The following is a 23382-nucleotide window of genomic DNA, read 5'->3' as shown; positions in this document are numbered from 1 at the left end:
GCAAGGATCCTCTATTTACCAGCCTATTACGGGTATTTCTACCTAGCTTCGTGCTAATCTTTATGCGGGTGAGCTGTTTGTATATAAAGCAACTGAGTCTGCGTCGATTTGCAGGCTCGGTAAGGCCGAATTGGTTAACTCCGGAAGAACATTATTAAAGGCACCAGCTATATCAAAAAATGCCACCAGTTTAAAAGAGAGTAAAAAAGGTTTTCGCTTAAGTCCAAGCCGGTGCACTCATAACTTCTTAACAGTTTATCATAGAGTTTTGGACTTGAGCTGATGCTTATGATGAAAAGCAATCGAACATTACTACTCAAGCCATTTAAGCGCAAATGGCTCGAATTGTGTATGATGAAATTTCTTGGAATACTTTGATATTTTTAAAACCATATTGTACCTACAATGATATAAGTAGTTGACCAAATATGTGAGGCTTCCACGTGAGTTGGCAAACAAATTGGAGTGCGGTAGATGTGATTTTCCGTTGTAATGTTTGAACAGTGACTATTGCAATTGACTGGTATCATCCTCCCTCCAAACTTGCACACAAGTGGAATCTTCCTCTTCTTAATTTTGCTCAGTAATATCACAGAAACCGGTTGAGAATTAGCGGAGCATTAAAAACATGCTATATTTTGACTTGGAGGCGTATAGGGCAGGAAACTCATCAGAGGCAGTGCGCACAGATGAACTGAAGGTATAAGAAAAGGTGGATGAGAGTATCCTCTCTGTGGCTCGAGTTCAGCTACAAGTTCGACCTGTCCCATCACTGCACCTTTATCCAAGCGGAAGTCAGCGAGATTATAGATTGAGGGGATGGTGTTTTTTCTGTTCACTCACTGTTGTGTTTTATTGAAGCTTATACGCCGCGAAGGAATGAGAGTGAATGGCAAGGGAGTGAATTTTTGAACCACATCGTCCTTAGCTAACCTTTGCCAAGGCATAACTAAACTACTTCGATTTTGACTTTATCGGATAACCGGAAGACCTATCCAAGGTTTAGGTCGGTCCTATACAGAATTATACTTTAAAAAGTGATTTCACTCATCGTTACTTACCAGGACTCAGTAGAGTACTAGCGTAACGTATAGTTTGTTCTTCTTTACTAACACGTTTCGACCACTCACCGGTTCACTATACAGTAGCCACCGTCCACGTATTCATTATCACTTAATCGGTCTTCTTGGAGATGAGCCAATTTCCCACCGATTCACCCTGCACCCATTTTGTAGGTCATTTTGACAATAGTCACCCATTCATCTATTCCACTGTCAGCCCTAGCGGATTTGGGGGCTCAAAATATTACCGCTGTAAGGCATGCCTGTCATAAGAAGCAACTTAAGTCCACAAACCAGAAGATATTCTGTAATATATCAGATGTTGCAGATGTTGCTAGTATCAGAACCTGCCGGATTTATGTCCGGCCAAAAAACATAAATCTACGGGTAGCTTTTTTCGCTTACAACAACAACAACCGACAGTTTTAACATCCTCATAGATCTCACCGCTACTGGCCTGCTTGAACTGACGACTTTGTCATCTGCCGCTTAAAACTTGCTTATGAGTAAAGGACTTTTATACTTAACTCTTAACTGACTGAGCGCTACCGTATCCTTGGGCAAAACCCCCTTCATCATCAGCCTGCGATTTGGTACATGCTTGAGAGAAAATGTTTTCAAAAAGTTGATGAAAGGAGTTTTAGTCGAGTAGTCTACGTCTTTTTATCATTAAGTGGAAGAGTGCTCTTTAATTCTCTCAATCTTAGTCGGACGTGATCCCATCTTAAGTAGAGATTGATTCATGTCTTTCCACGGTTAGCTCACATATATATGTGAGCTGCCAAGCACTCTTCGAGTACATAATACAAATTCGGCAATTGAAATTTTTTTAGTTCTTGGAATGGAAGAAACAGCAACCAGTTTTAAAACCCTTACCAATCTGAGGTCAAAATATTTATTGCCATTTTTTTGTGTTATTAAAATAATTTATTTCAATTAAATACAATCACATTTTTTTATATTTTTACATACATATATTAAAAGAATAATTCTTAAACTAAATATTATCCTTTGTTAAAAAGCGAGTTTATTCAGTCTCACTCTTCACAGTAGCGACCTTCTTCCTGATAATGGCCTGCTTCGCTTTGGTGGTGTAGTGGGCGCAAAGTCCACATTGTTACAACCTTTCAAATCGCCTGGTAAACAAAGCATACAACTTGCGTCTGACCAACAGTTCAATTGATCAGCGACATTTGTGGCACAGCCACGTATTGTCGCACTGCCATCATATTTTACAAAACAGTAAGAGTTGGGGCGGATGGCGAGGGGCAACGAGATGGCTTTACGGCGCTAACGTTCTTTGAACAATTTGAGTCCTGAAAAACCAAATTCAAAGTTTTAATTGATGTGTATAAGAAAATGTATTTAAAACTGTTTTTCGTTTTTATATATACAAAGATATTTACCTTATTGGAGTCACATTGCAAGCAAAGATAATTTCGTTGGCCTAAATTATTGCAACGATCCGAATAGCATTTGTGACATTCAACTGAGTTCGCATTACAGTGGCGTCGCAACTCAATGGGCACTTCAAGTGAGCAACCCTTTTTTACAACACGAGCTGAAATGGAAATACAGTTTTTTTTTAATATTTAATAAAAATTAAGAAAAAAATTAAGTTTTAACTAGTTTTTGGTCTTAGGTTAAGTTAAAACTGTTGGAATGAGTCCATAGTATTACCAGAAGTTTTATCAACGACCAAACTGATAAACCCAATCAGAAACCATGACCTATGCTACTTACTGCTTCTAGGTCTGATTGCTGTGTCACTCCTAATAGTTGGAGTTTTAGCCTGCCGAGCTCAAGGTACGAACACAAATTGTACTCAATCGCTTCCTCCTTAAATCCGCACTTTCTACATCTTCTATCACTGACTAGTCCTAATTTAAAAGCATGTGAAGCCAGAAAGCAGTAACCAGTCAGTATACCCATCCCCACATTGCAATGATAAGAGTAACTTTGTTAGCCTAAGATTCTAAGACATCCATATGATTTCGACACTTTGCAGACCCGCGCTTGCTTCCACGCCTTTCCTGCTTATTTGGTTAGGAGAAGTTCTCAACTTCTTTTAAGCTCGGCCAATCTTATTGAGACGTTTCATCCGCTTATTGATTCCCATCTATTCCCATATGCTCAGGGACCCAATATGTATGCATACTTCTCACTATCCCGTTTTTGTGTGTATAAAGCGCCGTAGAAGACTTCTCGCCTACACGTTGAGCTTCGACGCTAGATAATTTTTGCAAGGTTGCCCTTGCAGGGACCATATCGGTATTTTCTGCGTTGGCGTTCAACACGACATTAGATGCCCAGGTATGTATATCCCGAAGCATTCGAGCCATCAAAGAGCAAATTGTAGGATCTCACTTCCCAGCTAAGACAACTGCAACATCACCTGCGTACGTCGTAAGTTTCATGGGTCCCTCATCGAACCGCCTGAGCAGTTGGATGATGATCAGCGTCCACAGCAGCGGCTATCACTTTTCTGGCCCTGTGGCATTATCCATCGATTTTCTGTCCTCATACATCCCGCACTGTGATTAAATATGCAGCCGATCCATTTGCTTAGTTCTCCATGTACTTAAGAACCTCCATAATTGCCTTTTTAAAGACTTTGTTGAAAGCACCGGCAATGTCTTAGAAGACTCTTAGGCGTACTCCTTATATACCGATGCTTTCTCTATGTTTATAACCACTGTATGCAGTGCCGTATCTACCGACATGCCCTTCGTGTACGCATGCTGTATTTTGGAGATAAGTTTTTCATCCATATCGGACTCTATATACATATCTATCAGCCTCTCAAAGGTTTTGAGCATAAATGATGTTAAGCTAATGTGTGTGTAGTCTTTGGAATACAAATGGCTGATCCTCCTCGCCTTTGGTGGGAAAATGACACGAGTAATTATCCAAGAGTTGGGTGCATGATTCAGCCTTAAGCGCCCGTCTGGATATTAACTTATGGGATGTTTGTTATGTCTGTCACTTTATTGTAAGCAAAGCTAGGTCATCTTCAGTAACATCATCAAATTTCATTTTATCTCTTTCACTTCAAATCTTGCCAAAAGCAATAGCTTGAAGAAAAAATATTGAAGCTGAAAGAAATTGAAAATATTGTGGCTCCCTTTTTCAAGGTCCATGCATAGTACTTAGACATTCAATGGTTAATCAAGTAGATCTACATATTTGCTGTTGTTATATTAACGACAAAGCCGCCCAGCGGGTTAGGAGGCTTAGAATATATCCGCAGTAGGTATGCCTGTCGTAAGAGGCGACTAAAATACCAAATTGATTCAAGGGGTTGTGTAGAGGAAACACTCTCAAGGGGTTGCCAGCGCTATATATAGCTTCTCCAACACAATTTTCAACCTCGCCTACCCGTGGCATATCCTGTTTCATTAACAGCCGAGGCTCTGGCGACCCCGAACTCCTGATGGACCCAGGGAGTAGGAGGGCGTTATGGCCTGGAAAATTACATGTGGTCATACCAAATCGTTCCCGAGATGATCGGGCTAGTACCTTTATGGTGCTTGTTACCGGAACGTACCGGATCTGCATCCAGCAAAAGACCATCAACATCGATAACACCTCCAAAGCCTTCGAGGAGTGTCCTTATCGCTACAACAACAACAACGACCTCCGAAGGTTTTGGGGAGTGTATCGATGTTGATGATCCTTTACCGGATATGGATCTGGTATGTTCCGATAACAAAGCACCATTACGGTACTAGTCCGACCATCTCGGGAACGATTAATATGACCAAATTAAACCTTCTAGGCCATACTGCCCTCCTCACTTCTTAGTTGCATGAGGAACTTGGGGTCGCCAGAGCCTCGCCTACTAAATATATGTATGATACATTCATATTTGTAACAGGATTCCCCTCGCATAGCTGAGGTTGATATTTTGGTTGCGGAAGCTTCGACCTTATAAAGCTTTTATTGCGCTTACCAACCCTAGGATAGGTAAATTTCTCCTAAATATTCACGAATTTTTAGTGTCTCAACGTTCGCTATATACATTTAAAAGTAAAAATTACACTCACAGTTATCATATATAGTCACACAATGGTCCAAGGCATTCACACATGTTTGCTCTTCCATCAACGATGTTCTTTGACAATTGATGCCTTCACAGGAGTAGCAAGTCCTTGCTTGGTGGGTTGCCTGGCTCCAATTGATTAACAGCACAGTTGCGAAAATTACTGCAATTGCTATTTTTTGTAGGCTGTACATTGCATGTGATTGCCATGAAAACTTAAATTCAATTGAGATCGCCTAAATTGAGTTCCTTTTATAAATTATAGTTACAACTAACAAAATAGAGTGAAGCCCTTCTAAGTTGTAATTTTCCTATATAAATTTTTTGTAAGTACAGCACTTACTTTAAATCTAGTTTATTTACTCAAAACAAATCTAGTAATTTTTGTCAATGTGCTTGTTAATAAGTTCTCTAATAATGTTATTACACATTTGTAGAGTTCCACAACAAAGCGAAACAATTGTACATGATCTTCATAAAAAAAGATAAGATTCGTTTTGGTGTGGACTTACACATGTTTTTCCATTTTTTTTTTTTTTTTTTTATCTAAATAGTTTTATATGCACTTCGTATGTCAAGAGCAGAAAATAAGACAGGTACTTGAATATCATTCTTGTCCTATGTTACTATTAGCAGTATTGGCTAAAAAGTACCCCAAGTGTACAGCTGGTGATTTACATCGTTAGATTGTTTGTGACTTTAGATAAGGTAGATAATTAATTGAGGATCGCACTGTGATCATTGGTCTATTGTGCCCTCAGCTTCTTCAGAGCACCTCATCCAAGCCGACATCTCTGATGAACCCTAGCAGTTCACCTGGCTTGAGGGATTTAATGTGAGAATGCTCTGACAATGGTGGGCCCATAAACTTAACCCTGCGTCTTGAGATTGCCTCACACTCCAGCATTTGATCCGCCGTCTCCGCTGATCGATCACAAAATCGGCATGTGTTGTTCGGTAGTATGCCTAGCTTCTGCATGTGGCAGTTCAGTCTACAGTGTCCTGTAAGGATAGCTGTTAGGATTCTTAGGTTATCTTTCGAGAGGCCTATTAATGCCCTATATCGAGTTGTGCTGTAACCCCCTAACAGTAACTTAGATTGTCGCAGGCCTGGCAAATTGCGCCAGTGTTCTTCCCTCGTTTCCCTGTCTTCTACTAATAAATGCCCCCCAATTTCCTGCGGGCCTACTGGCAATAATGGCTCGGTACCAATGGGTCGTGTTTGCTGCCTCTTTGGCCAGGCTATCCACTTGCTCATTACCCTCAACTTCCCTGTGGCAAGGAACCCAGGCCAACAGTAGTACGTTGTGTTCTCCTAGCTGATTTAGCTTTTCAACGCAATTAAGGACCATTGCTGATTTTATTTCAAACGGCGAGATCGGCTTGAGTGCGGTCTGACTGTCACTGAGTATGGCGGTTGTTTCATTGAAGTATTCGCTCTGAAAGTTCAGGTCAGGCACTGGTTTATGGCGAATACGGTTATGCTCCCAGGGGTATAGATATCTTGGCTTTGGGTCCTAAAACTCCATATTCAATCCCCACTGGCATCTTCGAGCAATCGGTGTACCACACTATTTTTTGTAGCTGCTGAATTCTCTCAATTCTGTTTTCCTTCCATGTACCCTTGTCTCCCAATTCTAATTTATACCTTTTCTCAAAAACTATCTGCCTGAGGATATCATCCCTCGGGAGTTGAGAGATTGGGATCTTCTCTCTCAATTCCTCCATTCTTCGGGACGATATGACTTTACCTTTGCCCGAGCCCTCCCAGGCGATATTCAGGAGGATGCGCTTGGCTGACTGCTCTATCGTTTGTGACTTTAACCATCTCTCCCCTCTTGTTTTCCATGTTTCTCTAAACTGATTGAATAACATTCAAAATGCGCGATAATTTATTCTAGATTGCAGCTTTAATAAGCTAAACTCAGAGTAATCCCAGAGTTAACCGAAATGCTGGCAATTGATTTACTTAAAAGCACAATTTTCTTTTCTTACGATGCTGTGCCGATTCCAAAAATGGCGCTTTACAAATGCTGTATTGAAGTAATTCCCGAAAAGTCACTTGAGAATAACGCAACCATTCCATTTAACTTTGATTTTGGAATAACATCCGAAGGAGGCTTATCAGACTATTGTAGTCCTTTTTTTTTTTTTGTTTTCTGAAAGTCATATAGACAGAGATCTTAACTTCTGCTCCGAAAACTGATAACCTTCGATATACTTACGCTAATTGTTCTAGCAGTGGCAGGGTACCCAATTCGGCAAGCACTTTGTAATGGCCCTATTACCATGCCCATTATCAAGCCTATTGGATGGCTATTTCTGAAGGCATTAGGTCTACAAGTTGGGTATGTTGCCCAAAAGTGTTCCTTGAAGTCTGCAGTACGTAGCAGGACGCCCTTGTTTTTGCCGCTTTTGTCCGTTAATTTTCATGGTTTTAAGTTGAATTTTTGTGACCGGCCGCCCTTTTTAATGACAGGCAAATGTTAAGAAAGTGCAGTGTGTATAGGAAGAGGAAGCCGATTTCATAACGTGTAAACAATTATGATAGGGGCTACCTTCTTCTTTATACACAAGCTATGTAAACTCTTCACCATTTTAACATTAGCATGTCTTTGGAAGTGGCGTACTGCTGTGTGCACACTTTACAGTCATCTTTCTTTTTTAACACATCCAATATTGTACAATAAATGCTTCGAGAAATATCACACCATATGGTTTGATAATGGGCATCGTAATAGAGCCACGAAAAAGTGCTTGTGCAATTGGGTATCTTGCCACTGTTAGAAGAACAGGAGTCGTTCTCAAATACATGTCTTTAGTCTTCGTTCATGATAGGGGGCCGCCTCTTGATTTAATCGTCTCTTTCATATTATCATCCGCAACCTCCGCTCCACCGTTTTTCCGACTTAACACCTGTCTTCGCTTATTTCTCTCCCTTTCTCTTCCTAACATAGTCCCTTTTTATTTTGTCTTGTTTTAACTTTATCTGCTTTACAGGCTTGTTTTCGTCCTCCCTATCTTTTTTCATTAAAATTACATTTCCTTATATTATTCTTTATATACTTCTTCTCTTTCTCTCTCTTCGTTTCTCTCTTTCCACCTTTTCTCCGCTCTCTTTAATTTTCATTAATGTTATCTATGTTATCTTTTCTCCTTATGCGCCACCCTCTGTCTTGCTTGGAATCTGTTCGAAGGGCTCCGCGTATTTTAGATGACCGTAAAGCTCGCTTTAGAAAAATGTGGAATTGGGACAAAACCTGCGAAAAAGGCTTGTAAAGAGGTCGCCGTACGTACGGCAACGCCTATGTTACACAACTGGGACGCTATGATGATGCCGATGTGATGAGCACCCTTTTCTTGAGTTATTGTATCTCAGATGCCAGCTTTGCATACTCATTTCTTTTGCAACGAAAAGTAGAGGTAATAGCTTAGAGTGCGTATAACTGCCTTTGATTTTTAAAACTTTTTAGTTTTTTTTTAAACCAAGAGTGTGTAAAAGAGTCCATTTTTAAACCGTTGTGAGCGAATTTTGTAATTAAAATTTAAGTAACTTCCCGATAAGCTACAACTTGAAACTTGGAATATAGTTCAGAACCCGATGACGCTGCAATAATATAAAAAAAAATCCGATAGGTGGCGCATGGGTCGAAATATTTCAAAAAATCGTATTTTTGTTCCGATTTTCTCATATTTGGAACACATATTGCATACATGAATAGAAAACGACATATGAAAAAAATCGCCGCCAGGTGACGCAAGGATCGAGATATTCAAAAAAATCGTAGTTGTGGTTCGGCTCATATTTGGAACAAATATTCCATACTGTCCGGTAGAAGTGGCATCAAAATATTTCGGAGTTCCAGGGGGGACAAGCATACGTGGCGCTGAGTCGAGTAAAGTATTTGGAAGGATTATGTCACCTAGATTGTAACAAATTGTCAGGAAAGAGTTCTTGTAACGATGAGTCACTAAATGAACTAAATAGAATGAGAAATAATAGGCAACTAAATAAGGACTAAAAAGTTGAAAATAAAATAATTTAAAAAACATTTTTAGGTTAAACGGTTTTATTGAAAACAATACTTACATGAAGTAATAATAATACTAAAAGCTAGAAAATAACTAGGTAGGTCCCAGGTACTAGTCATCACACTCCTCATCAATCTAGGGCATTGATAAGACAATTAAATAAACGCTTTGGACGCGTACAATTTCTATTGATAGTCATAAGTAAGACCAACTGAACCATAATCAGGTTATGCTACGCCTCACATTTTTAGAAATTTCACGCGCCCAAAGCGTTTATTTAATTGTCTTATCAATGCCCTAGATTAATGAGGAGTGTGATGACTAGTACCTGGGACCTACCTAGTTATTTTCTAGCTTTTAGTATTATTATTACTTCATGTAAGTATTGCTTTCATTAAAACCGTTTAACTTAAATTTTTTTTTAATTATTTTATTAAATTTTTTAACTTGTTGGTATTGTCCTAAAACCAGGAGTTACTACAATTTTATATTTATAGCTTTCTTAGACCCTTTAGTTTTGTTTTAAAAAATTTTGAAAGTTTAGTAGTATATGAAAACGTTTCCAATTTTCTCCAAAAAGCTTGAAACCTTGCCCAAACCGTTTAATGATGTAAACTTTAGGCGAAAATTTTAAGACGCGTGGCATATGATTGGCATCTCTGCTGTATTATCAGAACTTTGTAAAATAAGAAAGCACGAAGAGCGTTTCGGTAGGTAGACTCGCAGGTTTGATTAATGTGTTGAAATCAATTACGATTACGAAATCAAAGGTTAAGAATAAAAAAAACCAATGCTTTTTTCTAGTCAACAAAGAAAACTTATCTGTACCTTGTATATAAGAAATTCATTGAATTTATTTGTAATACAAAATATTTGGGGACTTACCGTTAGATAACTCTAATCGCCTTCTTATCGTATAAGAGCATATTGCAATTTTAATCCTTTTAAGTATCATGAATTACAATTGGCTTTAGTAAATAACAAACCATATATATTTCTACTTAGTAGGAAATCATTAGTTCAGTGGTGGAAAATGCTATATTTCTCTTGTTTTTTTGCTATTGCTCCAGGTTTTAACATGAACAGAGCATAGAGCAGAGTCGTAGCATAATGAAGTTTTAACATTTCTTAGGCTCTGCTACGTTCTACGTTCTATTTCAGAGCAGAGCGACTAGCAGAATAAAAGCAACAAACGAAATGCTCTCTGTAGTAGAACAAGAGCAAAAAAAATTAATACTATTTACTATTATGGACATTGTTATGCACAACTTTATCTTTTATCGCTACTACTACTTGTCTACAACAACTTTCAATGCAACGTGGGAACAGAGGTTTGTGTTCCAACGAAATAAAAATAAAAACGAAAATAAGAAGCTACAACAACAATTTAAAGACTGATGAATAAAGCCACAAGTACAAGAACAACAACACCACAACACTACATCAACTCTAACAACAAAAACAAGAGAAAAGACAAAGCTCTGCATAACAATATTAAATAGAGTTTATAAAATTAAATTTTGTTTGATGGCTCCCGCTCCGCTACAAAATTCGTTTGGAGTTTTTATTCTGCTATTTTCTCCGTTCTAAAATATGGCGTAGCTCGCAGCAGAGCATAAGAAATGCTATCACTTGTTTATGCTAAGGCTCTGCTCTATGCTTTGTTCATGTTAAGAGCCGGAGCAATAGCAGGGCACAATTTTCTTTGTCACTGCTGCTCTGGAGTAGCAAATGCATAGATTTCATTTAGTTGCTTATTTTTAAAAATATCAAATATAAACAGTAGTGTGTCACACACAAGGAATTTAGCAGCTCCCGAAATGGATCCACACAACGAGCTTTGGCAGTTGTCTAAATTTTTTCTTTCTTCTATTCTAATTTATATTTAAGTGGACTCAAATGTAGGATTCCATAGTACATTTTTTCACGAAAATAAAATGAAATATGTATAATTTAAAAAATAAATAAATGTGACACGCTAACTTCCGAAGAGATTTTAGGCAGAGCTTCTCTTGCAATTTGGGTCGTGCTCCTTTTAATTTTTCTTACAAATTGGCCGGACGGGACCTACTTGTTTTATGCCGACTCCGAACGGCATCTGCAAAGCAGATGATTTTTCACTGAGACCTTTTCATGGCAGAAATACAAACTGAGTGCTTGCGAAACACTGCCGAGGCACAGTGGCCAATTTGGCTTCGCTAGCGGCATTTTATTCATAGCTTCCAAAGTAAAGAAGTTATCTTCAAAATTTTTTTTTTCTCAATTCAGAAAAAAATCAAACAATTTTTGGAAAAAAAATTAAATTTTTTTTTTTTTTTTAATTTTTTATTTTTAATTTTTTAATTTGTTTTTAATTCAATAAACATTTTCCACCATATATTCATATATAAAATAAGAAAAAAAAAGTCAACTCAAAGAGAAACCATATTATAAAAGAAATATTAATCAGATTTTTCAGTATCAGATTCAGAGAAATCATCTTCAAAATGATGCATTATAAGCAAGCTTTTAACTTCCTTATCGAAACTAATATTTCTGGAATAGGAAATTGATGAGCCGTTGGACAATGAAGATATTAACGGATCGGAAGAAACAAAAAGAGCGTTAATTATATCTTCCATTGTATTTTTTCTGCAATTTTTTCTGGTCTTATTTTCACGGATTATCGGAAATCTTTATTTCTGGCTTCAAGCGCTTCCTCGGACATCATACCAATTGGAAGCGAAAAATGATTGATTATGTCTGCTTCATGAATTAAAATTCTGTGAACAGACGAGGGCATGTAAAACCAAGGGTATAAAGTAACAAAAATTTCGGCAGTTTCCATTGCGTAAAGTCTGAATGCCTCCGTGTTTATATCGTATCCACATGCAAGTGCTCGTAAGACGACGCTGAATCGATATATTAAATTGCCGTTCACCCCAGTTATACGAGCGGCTAAATCTGGTTGTTGAAAGAACCTTCTTGACGTATTTCCGTTGTTGGTATTTCCAGTAACAGCCATTGGTATGTCGACCAACAAATGCATTTCTTCTCGTAGCTCCTGCTGTATATTTGTTTTATTTTGTCCAACAATATCCTTGTCAGCACCACGAGTTTGCCACTTTTTTATTGGTATTCTATAGGATATGTGCAAAATACATTCAACAAACCTTATCCAGGCGTGGAGACTGGATAGCCAATATTGAAAGAGGTTCACATTAATTGGAAAGCTCTTCGCCAAATTTAAGTCATTCATATTTTTCGGTGTAGCCTTGCAGATTCCGCATATTTGCGAAGAAGATTCTGAAATGACGCTGAAAGTTTTACCATCAAGCATGGTCATGTGAAACCTTACTTCTGCCACAGGCCTTCCACTTTTGGATAAGCCTACTAACAAAATTGCGCAGTTTCTTTCCATTTTTGCACTGCTCCTTCTGAGTATAGGTAATTTTACTCAAAACGGTACCAAAAACATAATTTTCTACGGCGAGAAACTTCTTGGTGGGGATCGCTTCTTCATGCCATATTAAAAAAAGGGTGCGTTTTGACACAGACATTTTGCCTAAAAAGTACAATAAATTGAAGGCTCGCAGGTACTCGCAGTTCATTTTGGACATTTTGGACACACAATGGTTTACGCATATAGGAAAATTTAAAATTACACTGAATCTAGGTGAATTTTGAAAGTTCTACTCCACGAAAAACATGTGTACGTTACAATGGGCGAGTTGCTAATACAATTAAACACGATTACGTTTTATAAGTAACATAAGTATACACAGATCACAACCACAGTTTTTTTATATAATACATACCTTGGCGTTAGTATATAATAAAACTTTTAATGAAAATAATAAAATTAGCAAGTTTAACACGAATACGAAAACGATGATCAAAAAGGCGGAAATATTTTGCAAAACACTTGCAGAAACATGTGCTGACTTTGACAGCTCACAGCTGTTCATCAGCTGTAAGCTGAGCTTTTAAAAATCGATACAAATCTAGTGAATGTATTTGTTATCGATTGTTAAAAAAAAATTAACGGTTTTTCAAATTTGAAAATTTTAATTAAATGCCGCTAGCGAAGCCAAATTGGCCACTGTGCGAGGGGCAGAAAAAGTGGGTTCTAATTGAAAAATCTTGCTCCTAATATTTTGATGTTGCTTTGCCCGGGGCATGAACCCATGCTACCATCACACCACGGCGGCCGCCTATATAATTTATTTCTGATTACTTATTCTGATACTTTATTCCTCATTACTGCTATCAATTAGGTGTTTATTTCTCACAATAAAGAGATATTTGCTTTGGTGGTACAACCTTGGAGATTTTTTTTCAACTTCACCTCAACTCGATATCCAATGTATGATATCAACTGGAGAAACTTGTTGAATATTAATTTGAGAACTGTACATTTCAAAAGATCTCTCGAAAATAGGATATTAATTGGAAAATATTAATGACGTTGGAGATCAACTCGAAAACTTTAATTTTACAATATTTCTCAAAGGTTGGATAGTGATTGGAGAATGAAGTTCGATATGAACTCAAGAACTATATGGTTTAAAAATAATTAAATAATAATGTTGGAAACCGGAACTACATAATTTCGCTGGAGAATTTTTTTCCATATTTGTTGGATAAATAAAATCCAGCTGTTGCCGTATCTACAAATTATCTAGATAATAAAAAACCAATGTTGCCGCACAAAAAGGATTACCCTAAGGCGGCCTTAAACAGTGACTGAAAAACTGCTCATCAGTTTAACTGGAGTTTAAATTTGACTAGAGTTTATGCAAACTTAGTTTAAGCTGAGCTTAACCAACTACTGAAAAACCGGGCCTAACACGCAGAAAAATGTATGTAAATCAAGCCTGAAAAATGAAAATATTTCCAAAATAAAATAACGCTAGCGAATACTGGTTTTTTCGCCATTCGATCTAATTCAACATGTATATATGTGACATATAATATCCTGTGGTGAAAGTTCCACTCAAAGCAAGCATGCTCGTACACTTCACAGCGAACAACCACACGAATCTCGATATGAACATACAGGTGTATCTATAGGAAGCTAGTATTTTTAAATTAATTACAGCTCGACCAGGGATTGCTAGTAAACCACAATAGAGCAAACTTTACCAGAACCAAACATTGGGCTTTATTAGGAGAACTTCATCGGCTTATTATCGGTAATAACCTATTTAATCAAGTTATTGTTTTATCATCGGTTTGTTACTAATAGCGAAATACTATCGTCGATTTGTTATCATCTTGTCACATTCTTATTGGTTTCATATCGACTTGTTATTGACGGTTGTGAATATGTAGTCGATTTTAAATTGAAGGTTCATCGGTATCTGTTTCATAAATCATAACAAATGAGACATCATCCTCATCATTAATTGGCGCTAAATGCCTACGCGATTTTGGCCGCTTCTTCTCAAGTCACGCCTGGTACCCTTGTTTCGCGATAACTGACAACAATTGGGGACACCATAGGAGATCAAGTCTTCCTCCGCCTGCCTCTCCCAACTCAGTGGAGATCTCCATCCTCTGCTTTCAAACTGCGGTGCCGACTGGAATACTTCCTTGACGGGATCGTCTTCGCCCATTCGCATAATTTGACCTAGCCAGTGAACACTTTGTGTTTTTATTCAGTGCACACCGATGAGTCGTCTTTAACAAATCGATAACAAGACAAAAAAAATTAGTAACAAAATCGATAACGTTCCTATAACACGCCGATAACAAAATGGTTACATGCCGGTAACCAATCTATATGTTATCTGTTACTCCTTATAGCATACCAATGCCCCACACCACGCCTCCGTTTACATGCTAAATAAATTCCCATGCAGTATATCACTTACAAAGGTTGTGCTTACGCTTACACCTTACTCTTACATTCAGGATACTTCATACCGTGAGCAAAGATATTTACACTTCAAAAAAATGTATAACTTTTTAAATATCTAATTATGTTTGTGTGATTGAAGAGACGCAAGCACTGAGTTTGTATTTCTGCCATGAAAAGGTCTCAGTGAAAACTCATCTGCTTTGCAGATGCCGTTCGGAGTCCGCATAAAACAAGTAGGTCCGGTCCGGCCAATTTTTAAGAAAAATTAAAAGGAGCACGACTCAAATTGGAAGAGAAGCTCTGCCTAAAATCTAATAAAGCGTGTCACATTTATTTATTTTTTAAATTATACATATTTCATTTTATTTTCGTTAAAAAACTGTAGTATGGAATCTTACATTTGAGTCCACTTAAAGAACCACAAGTTATTAATTAAATTTATTCAACTTAAGTAATAGGATTTTTTTCTTTATAAAAAATTCCCTTTTTTGTTGAGTATGCTATGATTCCCGAGTTCAACCACTGTTTCGCAACAACTCTTGAGATTTTAGAAGTATGCCTAGTTATCAACATGAGTACTAATGGTACTCAAGCTCAAATGCTTGTTGGGTATATTCGACGCCACGAACGAACGGAAATCACCGATAGGTTAACTAGAGTTTAACCCTGCCAGATCGGCCGCTTAAGGTAAGCTTAAACTTCAGCTAAAGTAGACTGAAAAACTGCAGAATAAGTTTAAGCGTAGTTTAACTGACAAGCTGAGGTGAACGTGTAGTGAAAACCTGGGCCTTAATGTTATTAGTGGTTAAGACCTTGTTTCGCGATACATCTCTTGAAAAATACTCGCTAAAAATTTTAAACGTTTGGTTAAAATTTTTAAACAAAAGTTTATTATTTGGTTTTATGTATGTGTGTATGTATGTACATGTATTAAGCTGGGTCGATTTATTAACCTATATCGCGCCATCGATTTTTCGATAGGTTTTGGGCTCAGGAAAAAAAGTTCCACTAAGCATACCCAAAAAATAATTTTCGAGCCTGTAAAATTTGAGTTTTTTGACTTTTTTTCTTCGATTTTTAAGGTTTTTTTCATGACCTCCTTAAAAAATTTTTATTTGATTTTAAAATTTTCATGTATACCTTGTCCGACTCAAAATTGTCCGCTAAAAACTTTGGCGATAACAGTTTTTTGAAAAAAAAAATATTTTTTTGGTTTTGAGGAGTGTTTTGGTGAAAAAATGTATTTTTTCGCAATTTTTTTTTTAAGGGTTTTTTCAGAAACGTGCAAAAGTGTTGCCGATGAAAACGAATTTGTCTCATAGTTCCTATCCCACGTAAAATTATGCGATAAAAACGTTGGCAACAACAGTTTTTTAAAAAAAATTTTTTTTTGGTTTTTGGGACTTTTTTTGGTCGAAATCGCTATTTTTCGTTTTCAAGGCTCCAAATAATTTTTTATGTATATGTTTCCGTTAGACCCACCATTAAGTATACCAAAATGATCAGGGGACGAGCTGAGTTGATTTAACCATGTCCGTCTGTCCGTCCGCCTGTCCGTCTGTCCGTTTGTTTGAACGCAAACTAGTCCCTCAATTTTTGAGATATCTTCATGAAATTTGGTAAGCAGGCATATTTTTATGGGGGGTTTGACATTTGAAGGAATCGACCGGATCGGACCACTATAGCATATACCTCCCATACAATCAATTGTTCAATAAGAAGGTTTTCGCCATTTCTGCCCCATTTCTGCTTCATTTTAACAGCTAGCAACATCAAATTTTACCGCAAGCTTACGTATTGGGCATAGATGGTTGTCTGAAAAAATCCTCAGACATATCAAATCAGATCGGACATATTTTTGTCGAAATCGATTTTTAGTCCCAAGTGAATTCATGCAGTTTTTAAAAAAAAAATTTTTTGTCCGATCTTTACGATTTTTTCAGACAACCATCTATGCATATTTGTATACAGCTTATGGACTCCGAAACGACTTCGCCTATTTTATTCAAATTTGCAGGATAGCTTCACAGCAACCCGGAGAGTGTTCCTGTGAGGCGTTCTTCCCGGGAAGTGGACCAGTGACCAATCCATTCATACAAATTCTGCTCATGGCTCGATTTGCCTGAAATTTCGTAAATAGATAAGAATTTGCGATAATTTTTTCCGGGAAGTAGAAGGGATCAGTTTGTTCGAAAAAATTATATTCATGGTTCAATTTGCCTGAAATTTGCCTTTTTATCATGAGCCGCTGATGACTGATGTTCCGGTTCAGATGGTATGTGGCAGTGGGCATAATTTAAAATTAATAGCATTCGTTTAAGTTTCGAATTTATGTTACACCTAATTTAAGAAAATAAATACTTATTTCTTAAATTTTTCAAATTTAAACTGATCATTATTGACCTTGTTGACTTTCTTATTCCAGTCCTTTAATTTATTTTATTGTAATTAATTATTTGCATACAGTTAAAAACTATATTTTGATGATGACAAAGGACGCACTCATTTTTTTTTTTTTTAAGTCTCCGTATATAGTTTAGGTTAGGTTGAACTGGCCGCCCCATAAAGACCTCCATAGACCGATTGAGTCCGTAGTGTTACCAGAAGTTTGTTTTAACGACCAAACTCAAAACCCCTATCAAAAACCAGGCCCTATGTTATATAATAACTCCGTCCTCTTGGCAAATACTAGAAGCTTCCTGGGACTTAAGCCACTTCCTGCTTCTGGATTTGACAGCTGTATCACTCCTATTAGCTGGAGTCTTAGCCTGGCAAGTGCAGGGCACGAGCACAGAACGTGCTCGATCGTTCCCTCCTCCAACCCGCACTTCCTAGATCTGCTATCAGTGACCAAGCCTAATTTAAAGGCATGTGACGCCAGAAGGCAGTGCCCAGTCAGAATACCCGTCATGAGTCTACAGTCCTCTCTTTTTAATGATAGAAGCAACTTTTTTAGTCTAAGGTTGTAAGACCTACACATAATCTTCGACACTTTACCATATATAAGAATATAAATATTTTCACAATTGATAAACTTCGCTGTTTTATATTTTAACAATATTGCATAATTAGTTTATTGTACTTTTTCTCTAAAGGTAAAGTAGGTAAATTTTATCCTCTCTATCTCTCTCTCTCTCTCTGATCCAAAACCTTTTATCACAATTTTAATTACTCAATGAATCAATCATACCGCAAGACCGTAATAAACATCAAAGAAATCTTGATAATGGTATTTACATTATAATTGCGCAATAAACTATCTACGCCAGATGTGATTCGAGTAGTGATTTTGTATGTATTACAAGCTTCTGTAAAATCGCTCACACACATCGAACACTGGGCGTTACTGAGGCACTCCCGTTGCTCACGTTGATGTACCAAACAGCCACGTTCCGTTGTACCATCGGTATTTTGACGTACATAACAATAGGAATTTGGAGCAGTTGGTATGGGACATTCAACACCCGGCAAAATGATGACGTCGGTGAGGCATTTATTGTTCTACAGATAAGAGTAGGAAGAAAGAAAGTTAAGTGAGATTTTATTGATATGGAAATTTATGATTTACTTACATAACTGGAGTTACATTCAATACACTTGAAATCGGCACGTCCTTTATTATTGCAGCGATTGCCGATACATTTCGTGCATTCCGGGTGAGAGTCCGAATCGCATCTCTGGCGTAAACTTGGCGTTAACTCAGCATAACAGCCGCGTGCAACAACAGTAACTTTAAATAGCGAGAGAAAATAAATATTTAAATTTTTTATATTAAGGACTAGCAAACCATTTCTTGCTTAGTAGCAGTTCAGTCAAATATAAATTTAATTCCAAATTAAATATAAATTTAATTCCAAAGCAACCAATTTAAGAGTAACGTTCTTACTCTCATTGTTCCTCTTCCTTCTTTTCTTCACCCTCAGCTTTTCCTCATACCTCCGTTTCATTCTCTACACGTTCACTGTCCTCCTTTTCTTAAACTTTTTTTCCTCATTTTCTCCTATCCTTTCAGTTATCCACTTCCCTTTTGCTCATTCTCCCTTTAACTTTTCCTTATATTTACTCGACTATTTACTCTTCATCCTTCTTTCAGCGTTTCTCTTTTCCTGGTTTCCCAGTTATTTGTGACTTCATTCCTCGCACAATGCCTTTCTCCTCTTTCTCTTACACCCCCCCCCCCCTCCATTTTTCCCTGCCACACTTTCTTCCTTTTAGTTTCCTCTTCTTTTCCCTCATTCATATGTATGTAGTAATACTATCTTATACCTGGTAGATGCCTAGTTGAAATATATTGGAAAAAAAGCACTATTTTCTGAAAGGCAAAATTACACGCTACCTTAATATATATTCATCCGATTCTGACTAAGTTTTTGGAAGTTCCCTAAGTTCCATAAGTCTTATGATAAGACCAATTGTCCTACGAAGCTTGCCAGCTAAAATTTGGCAAACCTTATGTCAACTCGCTAAGACCATGAATAACCCTTGTTAATGCTCAATCAGGATTTTTGTTATCGAAGTTTATCTGTCTATCTGAATACCTGCATAGCGTAGCATTCACAATTAATAGCTCAAACGTATAAGTAAACGGGACACAGATGATTCGTTGCACTTTTTTTGGTATGTTAACCAAGTAACTCACATAGAATGTATTCTACCATAGCAAAGATCAATTGGCAAGAATTGGTCCAATTACTGATTTAGGTGTATATGCCTTGGAGTTTGGTCGTATTTAGACTCAAGTATGAAAATAACTACTGAAAAGGTTTCTGTGCATCCACTCAGCTTCATTAGTGCACTCTGGGTGATTTTTGGAGGGTTCATACTTGTTAGACTGCTTTATCTCAGTGAATTGAGTTGAAGGAGCTTTATATTATATTGAGCGGAAGATACCCCCTTTATTTAGGAGTGCGTAGGATAGCAATTCGAAAGATTTTAGAACAAAAACCAGAAGGCCTTTATGTCGAATATCCTTGGCCTTTCACTGACCCCTCTTTTCAGCAATAGCATAAGTAAGCCGAGAAAGTTCGCGCGAAAATTCTTTTTTAACTTTTTCGGTATTATTTGCCCGGTATTGAGCCGGATTGGCGGCCACCGTGGTGTGATGGTAGCGTGCTCCGCCTACCAGACCGTATGCCCTGGGTTCGCACCCCGGGCAAAGTAACATCAAAATTTTAGAAATAAGGTTTTTAAATTAGAACAAAATTTTTCTAGGCGGGGTCGCCCATCGGCAGTGTTTGGCAAGCGCTCCGGGTGTATTTCTGCCATGAAAAACTCTCAGTGAAAACTGATCTGCCTTGCAGATGCCGTTCGGAGTCGGCATAAAACATGTAGGTCCCGTCCGGCCAATTTGTAGGGAAAATCAAGAGGAGCACGACGCAAATTTGAAGAGAAGCTCGGCCTTAGATCTCTTCGAAGGTTATCGCGCCTTACATTTATTTTTTTATTGAGCCGGATGTGGCCTATTACATCCTTGATTCCATTTTTCTGGAACCACAGTTCGGACATTGTGTTATTATAGGCAGATCTCTTTGTTGAATGTGTTTTTTTTTTTTCAATCCGTCGTTATATATTTTGGGGATAGATTTTGTTCTCAAAATTCCTCCTCTGTCTTCGCTATTGTAAAGTTTTCCCCAACTTTTGACTTAACTGTTTTTAAGAGAAAGCATTGCTTTCTATGTTCTTACACGGTTTTACTTAGCTTGACTCTGTGTAGCGTCCGGCCGTTGTGAACGAATTCTGTAATTAAAATTTAGGTAACTTCCCGATAAGCTACAAGCTTGAAACTTGGAATTAAGTTCAGAACCCGATGACAATGCAATAATGAGAAGAAGAAAACTCCGATAGGTGGCGCATGGACCGAAATATTTCAAAAAATCGTATTTGTGGTCCGATTTGGCTCATATTTGGAACACATAATACATACATGAATAGCAAGCTACATATGAAAAATATCCGCCGCTAGATGGCACAGGTATCGAGATATTCAAAAAAATCGTACCTGTGCTCCGTTTAGGCTCATATTTGGAACACATATTACATACATGAATAGCAAGCGACATATGAAAAAATCGCCGCCAGATGGCGGAAGGATCGAGAGTTTAAAAAAATCGTATCTGTGGTCCGATTTGGCTCATATTTGGAACATATATTACATACAGTCCGGCAGAAGTGACATCAAAATACTTTAGATTTCGAGAAGGGACAAGCATATGTGGCGCTGAGTCGAGTAGTATTTGGAAGGATTATGTATTGAGGACTTAGATTGCAACAAATTGTCAGGAAAGAGTCCTTGTAATAATGAGTCACTAAATGAACTAAACAGAATGAGAAATAGTGGGCAATTAAATAAAGACTAAAAACTTGTAAATGAAATAATTAAAAAAAAATGTTTTAGTTAAACGATTTTATTAAAAACAATACTTACATTAAGTAATAATAATACCAAAAGCTAGAAAATAATTAGGTAGTCCTAGGTACTAGTTATCACACTCCTCATCAATCTAGGGCGTTGATCAGACAATTAAAAAATCGTTGTGCGCGTGAAATTTCTAAAAATGTGATGCGTAGCAAAACCTGATTAAGGTTCAGGTGGCCTGGGACTATCAATAGAAAGTCCTCTGCTTCCATATGAGGGTTATGATAAATACTTTGGATAAAGCTCTTTTCAATTAACAAAAAAAAAGTTCACAAAACACTCTGAGTGTATTGTTGCCATGAAAAGCTTTTCTGTGCAAATTCAACTGCCTGCAAATGTTGCTCGTAGTTGGCATAAAACGTGTAGGTCCCGTCCAGCAAATGTGTAAGTAAAAATTTAAAAGTAGCACGACGGAATTTTGAAAGGACGCTAATCATGAATGTTTCCGGTGATACGAGTATATTGCGCCAAGTGTTTATTCCTTTTTTAGTTAAACAATCTACTCACAGACAAGGCCATAATCATTTAATCTCCTATTACGATGAGCTTAATCGTACTTCAATTTCTTTTAAGTTAGTTTTGCAGTCATCGAAAATCCTCACACTCTTCTTTTTTTTTTCTTTCGAATGATTGAATATGATTACGGGGATCGTAATTGAAAGAAGTTTAACTTTTTGTTATGGTAATCCTTATATCCCAGCTTTGCTCGGAGAGTATATCTCATGGCATTTTCCAGGTACCCAGTGTTAGCATCACGGTCCTTCGTTTACGGAACTTTTCACAAATGATGTTTTCGTGGCTTATCGCTAATCACACTACAATTTTGTATACTTCAGCTTTTATCACAACTTACATCCTTTGAAAATTGTTACACAATAGTCCAGAGGATCCGTACAATCTGTGGTGGTATTTAATTTTGTGACACGCAAACAATTTGCACCTTCACAAGTATAACAAGTCGGCGGCAATGCTGAATTAACAACCGAAACATCATCCGCTTTTACATTATACAAAACAAACACAACAAAAAGCAAAAATATGCCATTAGCACTAGATTTGGTATTTATTTTATAAAAATACATGTTTATTGAAAAAAAATATATATATATGTATATATATTTGACAACAATTAATAAATATATTCGTAGCCACAACTTAACAACCTTAAAACTCAATAACGACTAACTAAAGTATAAAATTTATATTAGAGAATATGAAAAAGTGCAAAGCTTAATAATATCGAAATTACTTGAATAACAAAATAATTAGAATATAGTATATTATACATATATGGATAAACAAAGAAAACTCACTCGAAATATTCTCAAGATCGAGAGTTTACAAATAAATAAATACTTGGCGCAATTTACTTTCGGCAAGGTTTAGGCCGAGGTTTTCTTCCAATTTGCCAAATCACTGCCGAGTTGACCCCGATTAGAAAAACTATTTCCTAAATGAAAAACTGTATTTAATTAGTGAGACATGCTCATATTCCTTCATACAATTGTTCTTGTTATTGGTATTAGGGGAAAATTACAGAGTTTACAAAGATGGTTACTAGGACATGTTTCTGAATTTCACTCTTTCATCAGTTAGCTTTTCGGGAGCTGAGTATTGAACTCGAGATTTCCAACATTCATACTTTATACGAGTGTAAAGACAAATGCTTTTATCCACTCAGCCATATGAATGCCTCGCTGTTCGTTTTGCAATTGGTCTCTAAGTATTGCCTCTTTGTTGATATTACTTTATACACCATTAGGCACACACTACTATGTATATGTTATTAATCCTATTTGCGTGGAATACTTATAGGCGCACTATCAAAAGCTTAGTAACGTTAGGTTTATAGCAGTGCTTTTATGAGCAGTACTTTCGCTGTTCACTATTATTATAACGAATTTAGGTAAATCCTGGTTATTTTTACCCCTTCTGCTAACATTGGAATCGCTAAACTGTTTAATAAATCGCTCCAGTATTCAGTATTGCT

At 37.1% G+C, this 23382-nt stretch overlaps 2 protein-coding genes and 1 pseudogene across 18 annotated transcripts in view; 1 reads left to right on the top strand and 2 right to left on the bottom strand.

Moving 5' to 3' along the window:
* The window catches only part of nahoda, a 364546-nt gene that overhangs the window by 291084 nt on the left and 50080 nt on the right, over positions 1-23382 (top strand). The gene's annotated exons all lie outside the window — the stretch shown is intronic.
* Positions 2106-5360, bottom strand: LOC137243678 (uncharacterized; annotated as a pseudogene).
* Positions 18073-22578, bottom strand: LOC137247059 (uncharacterized). The gene is made up of 3 exons (XM_067778127.1): positions 22246-22578; positions 18550-18707; positions 18073-18478 (listed from the first exon to the last, which is right to left on the bottom strand). Exons 1-3 carry the CDS (start codon positions 22472-22474, stop codon positions 18158-18160), a joined length of 708 nt encoding a protein of 235 aa, XP_067634228.1. The 5' UTR covers positions 22475-22578; the 3' UTR covers positions 18073-18157.

Source organism: Eurosta solidaginis, chromosome 3 (assembly GCF_040869045.1).
Source record: "Eurosta solidaginis isolate ZX-2024a chromosome 3, ASM4086904v1, whole genome shotgun sequence".
Lineage (NCBI taxonomy): Eukaryota > Metazoa > Arthropoda > Insecta > Diptera > Tephritidae > Eurosta > Eurosta solidaginis.
The sequence above is the reverse complement of the archived record's forward strand: the minus strand, read 5'-3'. Positions and strand labels throughout refer to the sequence as shown.